This window comes from Mastigoproctus giganteus, chromosome 11 (assembly GCF_048544385.1).
Source record: "Mastigoproctus giganteus isolate SK-2022 chromosome 11, ASM4854438v1, whole genome shotgun sequence".
In the NCBI taxonomy this organism is placed as follows: domain Eukaryota; kingdom Metazoa; phylum Arthropoda; class Arachnida; order Uropygi; family Thelyphonidae; genus Mastigoproctus; species Mastigoproctus giganteus.
In genome coordinates, this window is record NC_143585.1 from 160,620,446 (window position 1) to 160,639,005 (window position 18,560).

The following is an 18,560-nucleotide window of genomic DNA, read 5'->3' on the forward strand; positions in this document are numbered from 1 at the left end:
TTCTATTTAAGTGTATCCATCAGTGTAGAAACAGTCTCTTCTTCTTTACTTATGTAAACAATAGAAGGAAGGGGATGACACATTAACAGTTGATGGTTCAACTGTTGATGATCTTACTCAAGTTGCCAATATACTCAATAAGCATTTTGCATCTACATTCACACATGATGAATTCTTTAAGGTCTTGGAATAAAATTTTAATTTTTTTTAATTTTATCTAGTGTTTCCCATGTTGAGGGGAAAGCTTTAGATAAAATTTATAACATGTTAAACAATTAATAAGCTATAATAATCAATATCCAGTATTTATGCAAAATTAATACATTTCTTTGAAGATAATAAAGGGCTCAAAACCTACAATGTTATTATTATACTTATTTCCAAATTGGAATTATTTACTTAATGGAATCAAAGGTTCTGTGGTATTTTCTTACCATTTCTCAGTGACAGCTAGATGTCTTTGCAATAAGCAACAAGATCTTGTAGCTGAGGTGATCTTTTTTTTTTAATGGTGATATTGCAAAATCAGCTATCACTGAAGAAGTGGTAAGAAAATACCACAAAACATTTGACCCATTAAGTACATATTTCCAATTCAGAAATAAACATAATACCAGCACAGTTTTAAGTGCTTTATTATCTTCAAATAACGCAGTTTACCTACGTATCAGGTCACTCAAGAAATACCTTAGGTAATGCATTTCTCTTGTCATCATACGAAAAATAACCATATGCCCTATGCAGAAAATTTTCAACTTCACTGTTTTAGTTATTTCTAACAGAACATATATATACAGGGTTTGGTCTTATACTGCAAATTGTCAACTACCATGTCTAAGTACTCTCAGTCACCATGGATTGTTGTTCTTAAGACTCAACAGTAGAGGGTATTCCTCTACTTATAACTGGAATGACTTCTTGGAGAGTGTGACTTAATGTGGTAACATTCTTCCACTGAAATAACCAATAAAACAAAGGATGCATTCTGTGAGATGTGATTTATCCATAATTTGACATGTTGTCAGTTTATTTCTGCCATCTATGCCCAATGGCATTAAAACATAGAGCCAAAATCCCAAAATATTCTAGTATTCTCTCAAAGTATTCTAGCCCTTCCACATCTCTAACTTAATATTAATCTTGACGGGGCTTTTTTTTTTTTTTAATCCGTCTGCTGTTGGACAATGTGAAATCTTTTAGCAAATTGTGTCTTATCAACTTCAGGGATTATGTGGAGTTTTTAATAAGTCTAAAATGTCTTTCCATGATAGTTTAGTTTCTTTTGTTTATGCTTATACTCTTGTTTCAGTCATTATGAAAGGGAGATAATTTTGAATTACTAGATCGGTGGTCTCCAAAGCGAGGTGTGTGCACCCCTAGGGGTTTGTGAGATGATCCATGGGGTGATTTGGTAAGCAGAGCGAGCGATGCAATCCTTCCATTTGGATCAATGTGCCTATGGGGTGACTTTCTCTGCAATGACTTTTATTAAAACCATGTTTAGAAATAAACTTAACTTGGAACCAGATCTTCAGGTAGCTGCGTCCCAAAATATGAAACCAAGATATACAGCAATAATGAAAAATATTCAAGCACATTGTTCCCACTAAGTGCTGCTGATTTGAATTATACCACTTTGTATTTTAATTTCAACTTTGTTTTTTGTATTTTTGCATTGAATTAGATTGTGATCTTTTGTGATTTTTTCAAATTATATGTGATTTGGATATAATGCATACCACATAAATTATTTATAAATAAAACAAACAGTATTATATTACATTTAATATACTTGTTACATTAATAATTTCATATCATTTTGTGCTTGAATTTCAATTTAATTTTGGTTTTGTATTTTGTATTTTTTTATTTGTGATCTTTTAAAATTATATGTGATTTTATAAATGCCTTCCATGTAAATGATTTATAAATTTAAAAAATATATTAAACTAATATATTTAATTTTTTTTTTTATTCTGGGGTGCGTGCTAGTCTTTTAAAGTAAAATAAGGGTGCACGACCAAAAAAGTTTGGAGACCACTGTACTAGATTACTACCTTGCAGGAACTGATTTGTGACTTTGTGTTACACATTAACCTATATTTTGATTTATCCAAATTTTAAGCATACAATGTCATAAACTTGGGGTCAGGATCTATTACCCAGCTACTTTTAACAGCTAAATACAAAGCTATCTAATGTAAGCTAGGACATTTGAAATGTTTAAGCTTTTGGAAAGCAACCGAGGCCATAAGATGTCTGACTAAACTACATTTTATGATTGTTTTGCAGGATGGAAAACCCCCACGTTTCTGGCAGCAAAAAACCATGCCACTCTTGTCCACAACTAACTGGCTTAACCGCAATCTGATAAGCCTAAAAAAAATTTTCAACTACCAAGTCTAAATTTCAACCCAAACAATGTGGATTCTACGAATAAAAAAATAATAATAATAAACACTGATCTAACCATGATCTAGGAAGTTAACTAATAAATAAGTTAACAAAAATTAATGCATGAAAGTTAAATATCCAATTCCTTCAACATAAAATTATAAAGGTAATGCCAATATAATTATAAAATGCAATATGGAAATAATTTTCAATTGCACTCTTAACCATTTTTCTTTGTATATACTGTGGCAATGTGATTTCGTTTCACATTGCTAAAAATCACTGGCTCCAAATCATGGCCTAATGAAATGCACTGCTTGTTTGATGTTTGTGGACTATCTGGAACATGACATGATATAGGCAAGGAGATGTATTTTTGTGTGTTCAAGGTAAAGAGTGTGAGGATATCATGCATTAAATCAGCATTCTGATGAACATTTATGAGAGCTTGAAGAACAGGGTAGATGCCCTCAAAAGAATTAAGTTGGGGGAGGCTCATTAAGCTCTCAACTGGCCACCTCAAAGTAGTTATCGATAGTAAATACTGTCAGGGAAACAGGAAATATTCTGCAAAAAGAATATATGGAATAGGACCAGCATATGTCTACCAGGGGCAAAAGTTGATGATGTTGTAAAGTAGTATCTTTTAAGAGCAAAAAAGGTGATGTTGTACATGTTGGCACTGATAACATTAAGAGTAGGAGATCTGCAATCTTAACAAGTACAGGAATGTTGAGAAAAAGATGCATTAGGGTTAAATTTGAAAGTGTCTGCAATTCTGCCCAATTCAGCAGAATTGGGGAGACTGTGAAAGGTTCAAAGGATAGAATTACTAGCGTGGTCTGTGCTTGTTAACGAGAGAGAGAGAGAGAGAGAGAGAGAGAGCGCTTCTACAGGGAAAGGATACCTTAAATAGAAAGGGTACAAAAATATTTCCTGATAATATCAAGACAGTGTTAGGTGGGTCGGGAAACTATCAGCTTTGGGGATACACAGACAAATAGATTAACAATAGTCACATGCAGAAGTGAAAGCGATTCTTGCACTACTTCTACTGGACCATGCAGCATCGCAGAAAGCAAGGTAACGGTGACTACAAGACACGCTATGGGTCATCTGATAAAGAAATAGATGGGCTGTGTTATGGTAACTAAGAGTAAGAACAGATATGTGTATACTTGCATGCTAGGAGCATAGTAAATAAATTTGATTAATTTGAAGTACTGGTCAAGTTAACATATGCAGACATTGTGGGGTATACGACAGATATAAGGGATGAAGAATATGAATATGGGGAGCATAATGTATACACAGAACGGACAATGTGTACAGTGTTGATTGTAAAGCAGTAGTGGCAGCCCTCAACTCTGCAATACAGAAAGGACAGACAATACAGGAGAGGTGACGATTTGCTCTTACTCAAAAAGCACATAAATTCTAAATGTAGTGCATTCATTTGACATGAGTGACCAGAGCAAGGTTGAGCCACTTTGGTGTGACATAAGCACTGGGAAAACAAAAATGACAGTATGAGTGTGTTATAGGCTGAATGAATGTGATCAGTACAATGAACATACAATGACTACATGTAAGATGATGGACAACAGGAATGGCCTCTCTAATGAATAACAATAGAACAAGCACATGCAATTGAGGGAAGGAGATGATCAAGATCCTACAGATGAAGAATTGATAAAGTCGTCAACTTCTAAAGGAATTAGTGAAGCTTTCAAGCATTTGAAAAAATGTGCGATTTTGTTGTTATTGCGTTTAACACCACAAAGGCTACTGAGGCCAAATTGTGTCTGTTAACAGTTTATTCACAGGTAGCATATCATTAAATTATGTGCTCCTGTACAGGCCAATATTTTTTAAAAACATCAACAGTTTTTCTATATTTACATAATTTCCTAAGAGGTGAGATAAATTAAGTGAGCTGTTCAACATGTAGAGTGACTGAAAGTGTTTGACCAGATGGCTGAATGTAAGGGACAATCAACCAGAAAATGATGGACTATAAGTTGCCTCTGACAGGATGAACACTGCAGTGGGTTTTCTCCCAATAGTAGGAAATGAGTAAGACAAGTGTGTCCATATCTGAATCTTGCCAATACCACTTCCTCTCGTCTGTTTTGTTGGAAGCTAGAGAGCCACAGCTTTGGATCTTCTTTTATCTGGTAAAGTTTATTGCTAGTGTTACTTTTCCAGATTTGTGACCGTTTAATATAGCATGAAACAAAAAACAGATTTATAGTCAGCGTAAGGAGTCTGTGGATTTTGTGAGAGAGCGGGTTGAGAATGTTTAGCAGTAAAGTCGACACTTTCATCTCCCAGAATGGCCAGGGATCCAGCAAAAAACTTATTGACTGATTGGACATGCTGGAGAAGAATAGCTGGGAATGAATAGATTTTAAGATAGGATGAGATGAGAAATTCTTTCTTATCGTTAGTTTAAATTATGGTCGTTGAGATGGAGAGCTCAATAATTTTACTAAGTGCTGATTTGATGGCATATAATTCAGCTGAGAAGGCTAGTGGTAGTGAGGCTGTACCTGTAAATGAAGGAAAAACTGCTGCAGCACCTACCATACTGGCAGTTTTTAATCTGTCAGTGTAGATTTTACAGGCATGTGAATTCAGAGTAGTGTGAGCTGAGTGCAACTGCCTGATATTGGACATGCAATGACGTGGAAGTATGTTCCCCCCCACTGAAGAAAATGTACATCATAAGAGACAGAAACATACATCCGGGGTGGAAAAGGTGCACTTGTGGCTTGAGAAATATCATTTAAATTGATATTCCAACTCTGAACAAGCTCTTTAATCCTGAGTGAGGCAGGTCGATTTTCATTTGGTTTACTCTCATAGAAGGAATCCCACCAAGATTTATAAAGAAACTTCCAGCTGGGATGTGATAAAAGACTCTCGATCTTAGCAGCATAGTGGACCAGTAGTGTTTTTCTATGAAGATGTAATGGGAGATCATGCACTTCAGTATAAAGACTTTGAACGGAGAAGTCCTGAAAGCTCCAAGCGCAGTCCTCAGAGCATTGTGATGGATGAAATTTAGCCATTGTAAAGTAGTGCTTCTGGCAGAGTCATATACTTGACAACCATAATCTAGGCGTGAACGGATTAAAGTTCTGTAAGGATACAGTAAAGTATACCGATCAGCTCCCCAAGACATGGATGAGATTGATAGAAGTATGTTCAAATGCTTTAGAGAAATATTTCTTGAATGAGTGATGTGAGCTTGGAAATTAAACTTGTTGTCTAATATCAGTCTAAGAAATCTAACAGTGGCAGTAAGCAGAATTAGAGTATTGTTTATTTGCAATTCAGGATCGGGATGGAGAACCCAAACCATGGAAAAGTGTGTGGCAGTGCATTTGTTTTCTGATGGTCGGTAACCATTCCATAGAGTCCAGGTTTCTATTTTTGTTATGGCAAGTTGGAGCTGCCATTCAATGGTTTTGATACTTTGAGACTGACAGGAAATCGTAAGGTCATCTGCATACATATAAGTTTCGACAATTTTTGGGATATCTTGTGTCATGCTGCCAACTCGGATTGCAAAAAGTGTTGAACTAAGTATTGATCCCTGCGGGACTTCTTCCTGAATGTGAGAAGCAGAGAGTAAGTTTTTACATCAGACCTGAAAAGAGTGCAATTGCAGGAAATTTTGTATTATTTCAGGCAAATGGCCCCTAAATTCCAGATGGTAATTGTTCATAATAATACCATGATGCCAGGTAGTATAAAATGCCTTTTCAAGATCTAATTTGACCATGACTAGATGTTGTTTCCTAACAAAGGCATTGCAGATATGAGATTCAGCCTTGATGAGCACATTTAGGGTTGATCTGTTTTTCTGAAAGCCATACTGATGACCTGGCAGGAGATTCTGTAACTCCAAGATCCAAGTGAGCCTTATAAGAATCATACTTTTGAAAATTTTACCAAAAGGCCCATGAGAGATATGGGTCTATAACTTTGAACCAGGGAAGGATCTTTGCCTGGTTTGGGTATGGCAATAGTAAAATAATGGAGACAAGAAGAAAGATACACATTTTCAGAGAAGATCAGATTGTATAAAATCAACAAGGCAGACAAGTACTTTTTGTGTAAATGAGCCAGTTTCATGTGTCAGTGTCTTTTGCGATAGTTGAGGCAAAAGCAATCCACAAATCACACTTCACTTTCCATCTAATTTGTCTTTCTTTAGCCTTAAGTCTTTTCTAAGCAATGAGGTTATTAGTAGTAGGATACTTACAGAAATTGTTCCATGCACAGTTTTTCTCCTGTTTGCCATTAAAGCACTGTGTATTCCACCAGTGATTACAGAGAGTGCGATATGTCTTGGATTTTGGAATGGAAGCATTAGCTGCAGTCAGAATCTGATTGGTGATGTATTTTTTTATTTTTATTTTTTTTTTTTTGTTGTTGTAAGTATGTTTTTGAACATAGTCTGTCTAGAAGTATTTGGGCAGAATAGCCATCCCAGTTAGCCTTTTTAAACTTGGATTTGGAGTTGTCCCTGTTTGTAATGAGCAAATAATCAAAAAATGATCGCTATTAAAGGGTCTGTTAACACTGATCATGTCGTGATCGGAAAAGACGGAGGGTGAACAAACTGACAAGTCAATTTCTGAGGTAGATCCTGTAGGTAGGTGGATAGACGTAGGAGATCCAGAGTTTAATAAATTAAGATCATTATTGTTCAAAAATTCTTCAATTTGCCTCTTGCGTAAATTTCTAGTGGATCCACACAATGGATGATTGCAATTAAAGTCACCGAAAAGACAAATTGGTGTTGGAAGTTGTGTAAGGTTTTCCAGTTCTGAATGGGGAAATGGTATTGATGGTAGAATATAAAAGAAACAAGGGTAACTGAAACACCCACTGCAATAAGAACTGCCACAACTTTTACAGTGGTTCGTAATTGAATGTGCTTGGATGGTGTGTTAGAATTAATAAGAATAGCTACTCCTCCATGGGCAGGAGACTCTGAGCTCCTATTGTGTCTACACACAATATAATTTGAAAACTTTGCCGAAACTTGCAGTGACAAGAAAGTTTCCTGAAAGCATACACATATGGGGTTGAACTCAGCAAGTAAATCTTTTAAGTAGCCAGAATGACTGGCAAGTACTCTGCAATTCCATTGTATGATGTTGTTTGTCATTTTGGTTTAGCTGAGGATGTTTTTTATATGAGGAGCATTTTTTTCTTTTTCCGTTCTTTTTTTTTTTGAGAAGATGGGGCATCCATAGTGTCACTTGCATGAAGTTCTAGTATATGCGTTCCTCATAATCTGAGGGTGCATACTATCATACTACTTTCATACTATTGGTGGTTTTTTTGCTGTCTTTAGTAGTTTTCAATTTTGCACTCTCATGCAAGACCACTGGAGTAGTTTGTAGTGGTGTTGGGGTGTTGGTCGCTTCACTGGTTTTAGTTTGAGATGTGTCTTTTCCAAAGTTTGATAGTGTAGTTTTAACCCAGTCACCCAGATATGTGCTGGGGGGGGGGGGGGTACTGATACATCTGTCTGAGCTGCTGTTGAATTGAGTGCTTCGAGTGCCTCAGGATATGTGACTCTATGCTCTATTTTATATTTTTGAATTTTCTTGCCCGTTTTCCACATTTCATATGAATTAAGAAAGGCTGGGTTACTTCCTTTGCAAACAGGAGTTGAGGTGGAACATTCAGCTTGTGTATGCTTCTTGGAACCACTAATTGGACAAATGGCATCACCTCTACATGCTTGCTGGGAATGTCCATATTTCTGGCATTTAAAACAACGAATAGGATTAGGAATATAAGGCCAAATTCAGCAGTTTAAATAGCCAGCTTTTACTGGGGATGGAAAATGTGGGGTACTAAAAGTTAAAATGATGGATCTAGTTGGGACGAGATTTCCATCTTTTTTAGTCATTATACGTGTGCTGCTGATTATATTTGATTGCTCAGTCCTTGAACTAATTCCTCTTCAGATACTGTAAGTAGGTCCCACTCTGTTATGATACCTTTCAAAGAATTTAAGGTGTGGTGCAGAGTAATAGATACTGGCAGCCCACCAAATGTCATTGTGTTGAGCAGCCACTTGGAATGTTTGGAGTTGGCTGTTTCAGTCGGGAGACTGAAACAGGGTGTTCAGTTTTGGTGTTCCAGTAATGGATTCCAAATATTTTTGGATTGCAAATTATGATAACTTGCCCACAGGCTGGGTGGGGAGAGAGTGTATCACCAGAAAATTTGGCATGCCATTGCACGGTGCTTCCCTTTGAAGCCTTTTCAGTTGAATAGAGTCATTATCAGTGGATGTGTCTAGTCTTGAGCTTGAAGGCTCAAGAGGTGGATAGTCATTTAAATCCATAATTACTCCTTTTAGCCCCAGCAACCTGGGGGGAAAAAGTTATCCTCCAGGATAAATTTACTGGCCCTGCCAAAGGGAGGCAAGAGTACCGCCACTCGGAGACCAAGCGGCTGAAGTGTTAGTTGATTAGTAGAACTAGAAATATAAGAAAATGTAAAGAAAGGTGTTTCCTTTCTGTGTTCTAACTTGTGGCTTTTCAAGTATAGAACTGTTTTTAAAATAAGACTGTTGATAGAAATATAGGAACTTAAAAAGAAATAACTTCAATCACACTTCAACCACTTATCAAGAGCACTCTATGAATCACTAGAATATCACTTAGCACCCAAGGCCAAAAAAATGTGTGATTATTTCCGGAAGAATGACTGTGAAATGGAATGAAGTTCAAAGAAAGAAACGAATCCCTACGTGAATTTGTACAAAGAGAGGAAGAGATACATTTAACACTGCAAAGAAACAAAACTGCAACAGTCCAGGGCCATCAGATAAATATAAACTCATTATTTTAACTGATAGTTTAAGTTTAATTTTGGTACATATTGTAGTTATTTACCACATAATTATATACATATGTAATGTACAATATTTTAAATGTATAAAAATTTTTGAATATTAAACATTTTGACGGACATTTATGCATATTTTTACTACCGTTTATTATTGATTAAGAAATATCCCATGGCATAAACCACAACTCATAAATACACGTTACCTTATAGGAATATAGCACTCGCTTACAGCTGATTCACTTAGTGCTTTGATTTTCCGGAAAGAATTATGAACGTTAAGCAGGGGTCACCTGTAATCAAAGAAGCTACTAGGCTTTTCATACCAACTAAGAAATACAGTTCAAGGCTTAATCACCTAAATGGATGTCAAATGAACTATTGAGTTACATAGCAGAGAAGAAAAATGCATAAGATACATGTAAATTATCAGGTGACACAGCAGCCGATGGCATATAAAAACTAGTTTACAATAAAATCATAAAGGAGGTTAGGCAAATTATGAGAAGTCTCTGGCCAAGAATGCTGAGAAAAGCAGCAAAGACGTCTTTATTTATATTAACAGTAGACAGAAGTGGCTTAATCATATTGGTCCATTTGATATCACTGGTGTAACAGTTGATAATCACTCACAAGTTACTAACAGACTGAACAGGTATTTTGCAGCTTAATTGAGACATGAGGAATTCTTTAGAGAGGGGAAAGCCAAAGTTTATCAAATTCTCATAGGGAGCTAAATAATTTTGTAATTAGTGAGAGGAAAGTGGAAGAGAAACTGTTGAAGTTAAATATAAAAGAGGCACCTAGGGTGGATAGGATCATCCAGTCATATTAAAGGAGGCAGCAAACGAGGTAAGAAAACCGTTAGCAATAAATAACAGAGCATCTTTGGATTCAGGGAAGGAGCCTGTGGAATGGAGATGTGCGAATGTATCCCTAATTCCCAAAGGGGATCATGAGTAATTACAGACATGTTAGCGTAACTTCTGTTCCAGGAAAAATAATGGAGTCACTGGTTAAAGAAGTAATGCAGGACTATCTAGAAAGAAGTGCAGTTATAATTCAGTCACAGTACAGGATTGCTAAGGGGAGTTCTAGAACTAACAAATTTGATTGGATACTATGATGAAGTGATAAAGGAACTGGACGCAAAAAATAATTTTGATATCATATACTTGGATTTTAGGAAAGCTTTTGATACTGTTGCACATAAGAGACTGCTGTACAAATTGAAGCAGTGTGGCATTATGGAAAATGTTCCTGCTAGGGATAAAAGGATAGTTCAGTAGGAGAAGAAAGAGAGTGGTTATCAGTTGACACTGCACTTCGTAGACTAATTTTATTAGTGGAGCACCACAGGGTTTGGCTGCTTGTCTCACTGTTTTTTTTTATATACCCTCATCAATATCATTATTTCTAAATGATACCGATGAGGGTATATCAGGCTTAATGTCTAAGTTTGCAGATGATACAAAGGTTGGCAGGGTTGTTAATGGCAGTAATGAAGGTATGCTGCTGGAACAAGATCTAGAAAAATTAGGCAGGTGGGCTAAGAAATGGCAACTGAAGTTTAACACTGGCAAATGCAAGGTACTGCATATGGATAGCAGTAATCCCAGAGTAACGTATCAACTGTGTGGTACTACACTCGAGGGTAGGGTAATATGAAAAGGGGGTAATTGTGCAGTCTGATATGAAGTTCTCTGAACAGTGCAGATAGACTGCCAGGGCAGCTCATCGGGTTTTTGCTAGCATGGATAAGGAGGTAATCATCCCATTGTATAAGGGCAATGGGTACAGAGAAGGACAAGAGATTGGTGAGGGGAACAAAGAGGTGATCCGATTGAGGTGTTTGTGCAGATGTGCAGAAGTTTGCCTTCAGCCAACGAGTGGTTGATTGCTTCCTTACATTGTTGTGGAAGTGGATGGGTTGTACAAATTCAAGTTAGAACTAGACAAACTATTGGGGGGGGGGGGGATAGGTAAAGTAGATCTTTTTTTTTATGGGTTGATACTGCATAAGCTTGCTTTCTTGCATCATTTCTTATCACTTCTAATAATAAATATAAAAATAGCAATTCATAAATTCTTAATTTATGATCACTTTCTAAACTATATCCTAAATTAATTTTAAAAAATGCACGTACCTCACTTATTTGATTCACTTCACATGTCAGCTGTGACAGAAGTTGAACGCCAATCATACAGTACTGTACAGATCCCTATAAGTGATATTTATGTTAGCCATAATTTGGATTTCAATAGTTAAAACAAAATTTTTAGCTCATCTTTACTCCCCCACCCCTTCCCCCAATTCAAATTTGAAAAGAAACCTAAAATACAGAAAGTTATCATTTTCCCCCTTCTGATCTGATTAATATATATTAATTATTTAAATAAAATTCTAAAAACAAATCACCAATTGTTCGTTTCAATGTGGTGGTTTAAATTCTGAAATTGTCCTAATATGAATTCAGACAATACAGAATTAAATTTTTTCTTGTAGGCCAACTAACTATTAAATGTGAATAGGACAATAAACATCATCCTATTCACATTTAATAGAGTTAATTTTTTCAGGAAAAAAAAAAAACATCTAAACAGGTAAATACGGAACATGGAATGCAGACATGCAATACGGAATATGAAATGCAGCTGATTTTCTTGACAAGATTCAACAATTCTAGCTATGAAAAAGTTAACAGAGCGGTGGCAAGTAATCACAGGAATCACTGTAAGTGGGTACATGTCAAACTTCTGGATATGCTTCTTCAAGAAAGTACAGCATGCAAGGAAATCCAGTAATGGTCACAGCTCACTGATCGATGTAAGGAGTGCACCGATCTTAAATTACAATTTGGCACTGATGGAACAATTTGAGTCCCTGAAAAAACGCGTGCTTGCCCTCAAAAATAATGCATCTGGGGGCTCGTCAGGGACTCAAGACTCCAGTAATCTACCAAGTGATAAACACCCGATCCGGGCCTCAAAACAGAAAAACCAAGTGCAAACTACTCTGGTTAAAAAGGACATTATTTTATTAGGAGACTACATTGTCAGGGAAACGGGGAATATTTTTTGTAATAAGAATAGGTGGACTAGAACCAGGGTATGTCTGCCGGGAGCAACTATTAATGATGTCACCAACAGACTGTCAGATTTTAAGGGAGGGTAAAAAGAATATTATTATTCATGTGGGGACTAATGACATTAAACATACGCGATCTGATGATTTGTTGGAAAAACACAGGACCATGCTGAGGAAATGCCGCGAGCTAGGCCACAATGTCTATGTGTCTGCAATTCTGCCCAGACACGATAGGAGGGATTATATGTTAAAAGCCTTGTGGATTAACTCAAGACTTGAAGGACTCTGCAAGGCTTAAGGGGGGAAATTTCTATCAGCTTGGCCCACACTTGTAGGTAGAGGGAATTTGTTTTGTAGAGACGGGATACACTTAAACAAAGGTGGTGCAAAAGTTTTTGCCAGTATTATTGAGGATACCTTAAAGGTTTCCCTGAACCTTTAAGGTATGAGCCTAGTTAGGGAGGATGTGGGTAATACTGACACGCATTTATCTGATAATATTGGTCAAAGTAACTCTTGCACATAACTAAAGAGTTCTTATCTGTTACCCCAACTGGCAGAAACGTTTCAAGTGAGCAGGTAGCTAATGCCAGGGAAGAGAGCCTAAAAAACTTCAAGGGTTGTGTTAGGGTTGTTAAATATACAAGATTTGATTGATTTTGATTTGGTAGTTGTTGGCGCATCGGCTTCTGTGGCCATATTGCACCTCCCAAGGTTTTTGCAGTACTTTGATCCAAGCCCAAGGCGGGAATCGAACCCGCGACCTTTGGGTTGCCGGGAAGGTACTTTACCCACTCGGCTAGCCCGGTCGGCCAAATATACAAGAACAGTAGGTCTTAATTGTTTATACAGTAATGTTAGAAGTGTCGTCAATAAAATGAGCGAATTCGAACTGCTAGTTAAAACAAGTAACATGGATATAATAGAGCTTACGGAGACGTGGTGCCACCCGGAAATTGGGGATGATGAGTTTCAGTACGGCTTGTATAATGTATTTAGGAAGGACAGGGTAGATAGAAGGGGTAGTGGGGTAATGGTTCTTATCAGAAGCAGCCTGAGTGCGACGATAGCTTTGCCGGATTCAGACGTTTCACATGCTAGTATAGAATCTGTATGGTGTGAGATAGTTGGAAACAAAGGTATAATGCGAGTAAAAGTAATCTACAGACCAGGTGATTGTGTAGATTATGACGAAAGCCTCTACTTGCAAATGGAATGGGCAAGTAAGCGTGAATGTTTTATTAAGGGTGATTTCAATTTGCCTCTAACTGATTAGAATAAATGGGGAGTTAGCCTCTGTAGCCGAGTCGGCAGGAGCGGGAGTGCAATAGCATACGCTCTTTGGGTAGACCGGGGTTCAAGCCCCTGACTGCTGAATACGGTCGATCTGCCAACCCGCACTGGACCAGCGTAGCAGATTATGGTCTATTTCCCTCAGCATGAATTATTGAGAGGCTTCCATCCTGCAGTGGGTTGATAATGGCTGCACTTTACTTTTTACTTTTTTTTTAAATGGGAAGGAAACTCGACATGGGGAACAAAATTTTTAAATCAACAAATGACTGTTATTTGTATCAACAGGTCAGGGAAAGTACCAGAGAAAAGAATATCCTAGACCTCATCATCACCCATGAATCAGATGACATAATAGGGTTGACAGTAGAGGAACCAGTAGCAGGAAGTGATCACACAGTTCTACGGTGGATTCTAATTTCAAAAAAGGAAATTAAGATGCCTTAAGGTACTACATGGCCTCTATTAACTGGGCAGATATCGTGCAGAGAATGAATACATTTGAACTGTGGTATGCTTTTAAAACATTAATCACAGATGCCTTGAATGCGTATATACCATTAAAAAAATACTCCACGAGGAGGGTTCCAAGTTAGATGAATAGTGAAGTTTCCACATTACTTGAGAAGAAAAAGGTGGCATGGAAAGTTACAGAGCAATAAAAAGTACTGAAGCCTACAACAGTTACAAGGTGATCTGTAATAGAGCCACAGAAAAGGTTAGACAGGCAAAGGCAGTTTATGAGAAATCACTAGCAAACAGAGCAAAGATGAGGGGGGGGGGGAGGAATAAGGAATTCTTCACATATATAAATGCCAAGAAGAGCAGGACAAACCAGATCGGACCTTTACATAAGGGAAAGGGGATAGTATTAAATACACCAGCTGCCATTTCAGATGAACTCAACAGTTATTTTGCATCAATATTTACAAATGAAAAACCTTTTGTGGCAATGGGAAATTGTGGGAGCGAAGTTGAAAAATATGTAATTAATGAGATTGAAATTTCGCGAGATTATTTAATGAAAAAACTTTTGAGCCTACAGGCCAGTAAGGCTCCTGGAGTTGATGGAATATACCCTATAATCTTAAGGGAGGCGGCAAGTGAGTGCATTGAACCATTGAGGCTAATTATGCAAGCATCACTAGACTCTGGGGAGATACCCTTGGATTGGAAAAGTGCCAATGTATCTCCCATACATAAGAGTGGCTCTAAGAGTGAAGTGGGAAATTATCGACCTGTCAACCTGACTTCAGTGGTAGGGAAAATCATGGAGGCAATGATCAAGGGTGGAATTCAGGATCATTTGGATCGAACTAAAATTCTCAAGGATACTCAGCATGGATTTGTAAAGGGAAAATCATGTTTAACAAATCTGGTCCGCTGTTTTGAAAGTGTCACTCATGAGCCGGATTTAGGGAATAATTTCGACATTGTTTATTTAGATTTCAGCAAAGCTTTTGAGTCAGTCCCACATGAGCGGTTGCTTTATAAGCTGGAACAGGTTGGAATCACTGGGAAAATCCTTAGATGGGTAGAAGGATAGCTTCAGGGCAGGAGGCAGAGGATTGTGATAAATGGCTATTCCTCAGATTGGGTTGATGTAAGAAATGGGATTCCCCAAGGATCAGTATTAGGTCCACTGTTGCTTTTAATTTTCATAAACGACATTGATGAAGGGATAGAGGGCGTGATGTCTAAATTTGCAGATGATGTTAAAATTGGTGGAGTAGTTAATAATCACTGTCAAGCTGAGCTTCTTCAGAGAGACCTAGATAGACTTCAGGAATGGTCAGAAAAATGGCAGCTATGCTTTAATCCAACAAAGCGCAAGGTATTACACCTGGGAAACAGTAATGCCAAAATAACTTATTCACTTGGTGGAGTTCAACTAAACCCAGTACTGGAGAAAAGGGACTTGGGTGTTATGATACAGTCAGACATGAAATTCTCTGAGCATTGTAAACAGGTTGCAAGGAATACCCATGGTGTCCTATCGATGATCTATCGATCTTTTGCAAGTAGAGATAGGGACGTGATAATCCCATTATATAAGGCTTTTGTTGGAGTATGGAGACCGCACCTAAAGAAAGACATCGAGCTTCTTGAAAGGGTGCAAAGACGAGTAACTCGCCTGGTGAGATCGGAAACAGGGTGTCCTTATGAAGAAAGACTTTGAATATGTGGGTTGCAGAGTTTTGAAGCTAGACCTTAGAGGAGATTTGATTGAGATGTTTAAGGCTCTGAGAGGCATCAGTAAAATGAATGGGGACGAAATTTTCAAGGTTATAAATGATGTTAGAACTAGGGGACATAAATTCAAGTTACGGGGGGAAATGTTTAGATTCGACTGCAGGAAGTTTTATTAGTATTAGTAACGGCCGCATGGTGCAAGAAAGCCTATGGCTTATGCTGCACCAGCCAAAAAAAAAAAAAAAAATCCGAAGATAAAAACAAAAAAAAAAAAAAAAAATTAATAAATAAAATAAATAACTAAATAATAATAATTAATCAAAAAAAAAAAAGGGGGGGAAATTAAACCTATCATCCTATGCGCTTCCCTTACCCGAAAGTACTATCCAGATGACCTTTGAATTTCCCAAACTGTCGGCCTCTACCACCCATGAAGGCAACTTATTCCAGTAATTTGTAACTCGCTGGCTAAAATAAAACTTCCTGCAGTCCAATCTATACATTTCCCCCCGAAACTTGAATTTATGTCCCCTAGTTCTAGCATCATTTATAATCTTGAAAATTTTGTCCTCATTCATTTTACTGATGCCTCTCAGAGCCTTAAACACCTCAATCAAATCTCCTCTAAGGTGTCTAGTTTCCAAACTCTGCAACCCACATATTCGAAGTCTTTCTTCATTAGGACGCCCTTTTGCCGATCTCACCAGGCGAGTTACCCTTCTTTGCACCCTTTCAAGAAGCTCGGTGTCTTTCTTTAGGTGCGGTCTCCATACTTGAACACAGTATTCCAAGTGTGGTCTAACATAAGCCTTATATAATGGGATTATCACGTCCCTATCTCTACTTGCAAAAGATCGATAGATCATCGATAGGACACCATGGGCCTTCCTTGCAACCTGTTTACAATGCTCAGAGAATTTCATGTCTGACCGTATCGTAACACCCAAGTCCCTTTCCTCCAGTACTGGGTTTAGTTGAACTCCACCAAGTGAATAAGTATTTTTGGGATTACTGTTTCCCAGGTGTAATACCTTACACTTTGTTCGATTAAAGTACAGCTGCCATTTTTCTGACCATTCCTGAAGTCTATCTAGGTCTCTCTGAAGAAGCTCAGCTTGACAGTGATTATTAACTACTCTACCGATTTTAACATCATCTGCAAATTTAGACATCACGCCGTCTACCCCTTCATCAATGTCGTTTATGAAAATTAAAAATAACAGTGGTCCTAATACTGATCCTTGGGGAACCCCACTTCTTACATCAACCCAACCTCAGGAATAGCCATTTATCACAATCCTCTGCCTCCTGCCCTGAAGCCATCCTTCTACCCATCTAAGGATTTTCCCAGTGATTCCAACCTGTTCCAGCTTATAAAGCAACCGCTCATGTGGGACTGACTCAAAAGCTTTGCTGAAATCTAAATAAACAATGTCGAAATTATTCCATAAATCCAGCTCGTGAGTGACCCTTTCAAAATAGCGAACCAGATTTGTTAAACATGATTTTCCCTTTACAAAACCATGCTGAGTATCCTTGAGAATTTCAATTCGATCCAAATGATCCTGAATTCCACCCTTGGTCATTGCCTCCATGATTTTCCCTACTGAAGTCAGACTGACAGGTCAATAATTTCCAACTTTACTTTTAGAGCCACCCTTATGTATGGGAGATACATTTTCACTTTTCCAATCCAAGGGAATCTCCCCAGAGTCTAGTGATGCTCGCATAATTAGCCTCAATGGTTCAATGCACTCGCTTGCCGCCTCTCTTAAGATTATAGGGTATAATCTTAAGATTAATCTTAAGATTATATTCCATCAACTCCAGGAGCCTTACTGGTCTGTAGGCTTGAAAGCTTTTTCATTAAATAATCTTGCGAAATTTCAATATCATTCATTTATTTTAGCCAGCGAGTAATAAATTACTGGAATAAGTTGCCTACATGGGCGGTAGAGGCTGACAGTTTGGGGAAATCTGGATAGTACCTTCAGGTCATGGAAGCGCATAGGATGATAGGTTTAATTTCCTTTTCTTTTACTAATTATTATTATTTATTTTATCATTGTTTTATTGTGTTTTTTTTTTTTTTTTTTTGGCTGGTGGAGCATAAGCCATAGACTTTCTTGCACTAATACCAATACTAAAATGCAATGCACTCCCAACACTGACAGATCATCAATGAAATGGATATACATCATGATTCCAATCAAAGTTTGCCATTACTGCTGAACACTGCTTATATTCAGTAACACTGCCAACTGAAGCCTGTCATCATTATTACCAAACATTGCTAATATTTGAGAAATGAAGAAGCTTAACAGCTATTCAAATGGATATCCAGCTGAATACCTCTAAATCAATCTGAACAGATGAAACACCACAAGTCAGGAGTAAAAATGAATATCACAGGTCAGTCAAATTACTTACTGACCTTTTACAGAACTGCAATTTGCAGTGGCTGGAGACTAGGCACGTGCGCAGTGATCTGATTGAGGTGTATAAAGGCCTTGAATGGGTTGAGCACGCTGAATTCTGATGGGATCGTTCCACTTGTTCAGTTGTTGTTGTTGTTATTTGGTTTTTAGAAGCATTAGCAACTAAGGCCATATTGCTCCGTTGGTCATTCCCTGACCTTTCCGCATTCTCCGTATTTGGTGGTGACGGGCTCGAACCCCGGTCTAATCAAGAAGCGTGTGCTACGCAC

The 18,560-nt window shown here is 37.6% G+C and overlaps 1 protein-coding gene across 1 annotated transcript in view; it reads right to left on the minus strand.

The window, feature by feature from the left end:
* The window catches only part of Ranbp16 (Ran-binding protein 16), a 902,587-nt gene that overhangs the window by 714,807 nt on the left and 169,220 nt on the right, over nt 1-18,560 (minus strand). The window contains exon 5 of the mRNA XM_090384993.1: nt 11,427-11,501. Coding sequence (XP_090241119.1) covers nt 11,427-11,501 — 75 coding nt within the window. The remainder of the gene's footprint in view (nt 1-11,426; nt 11,502-18,560) is intronic.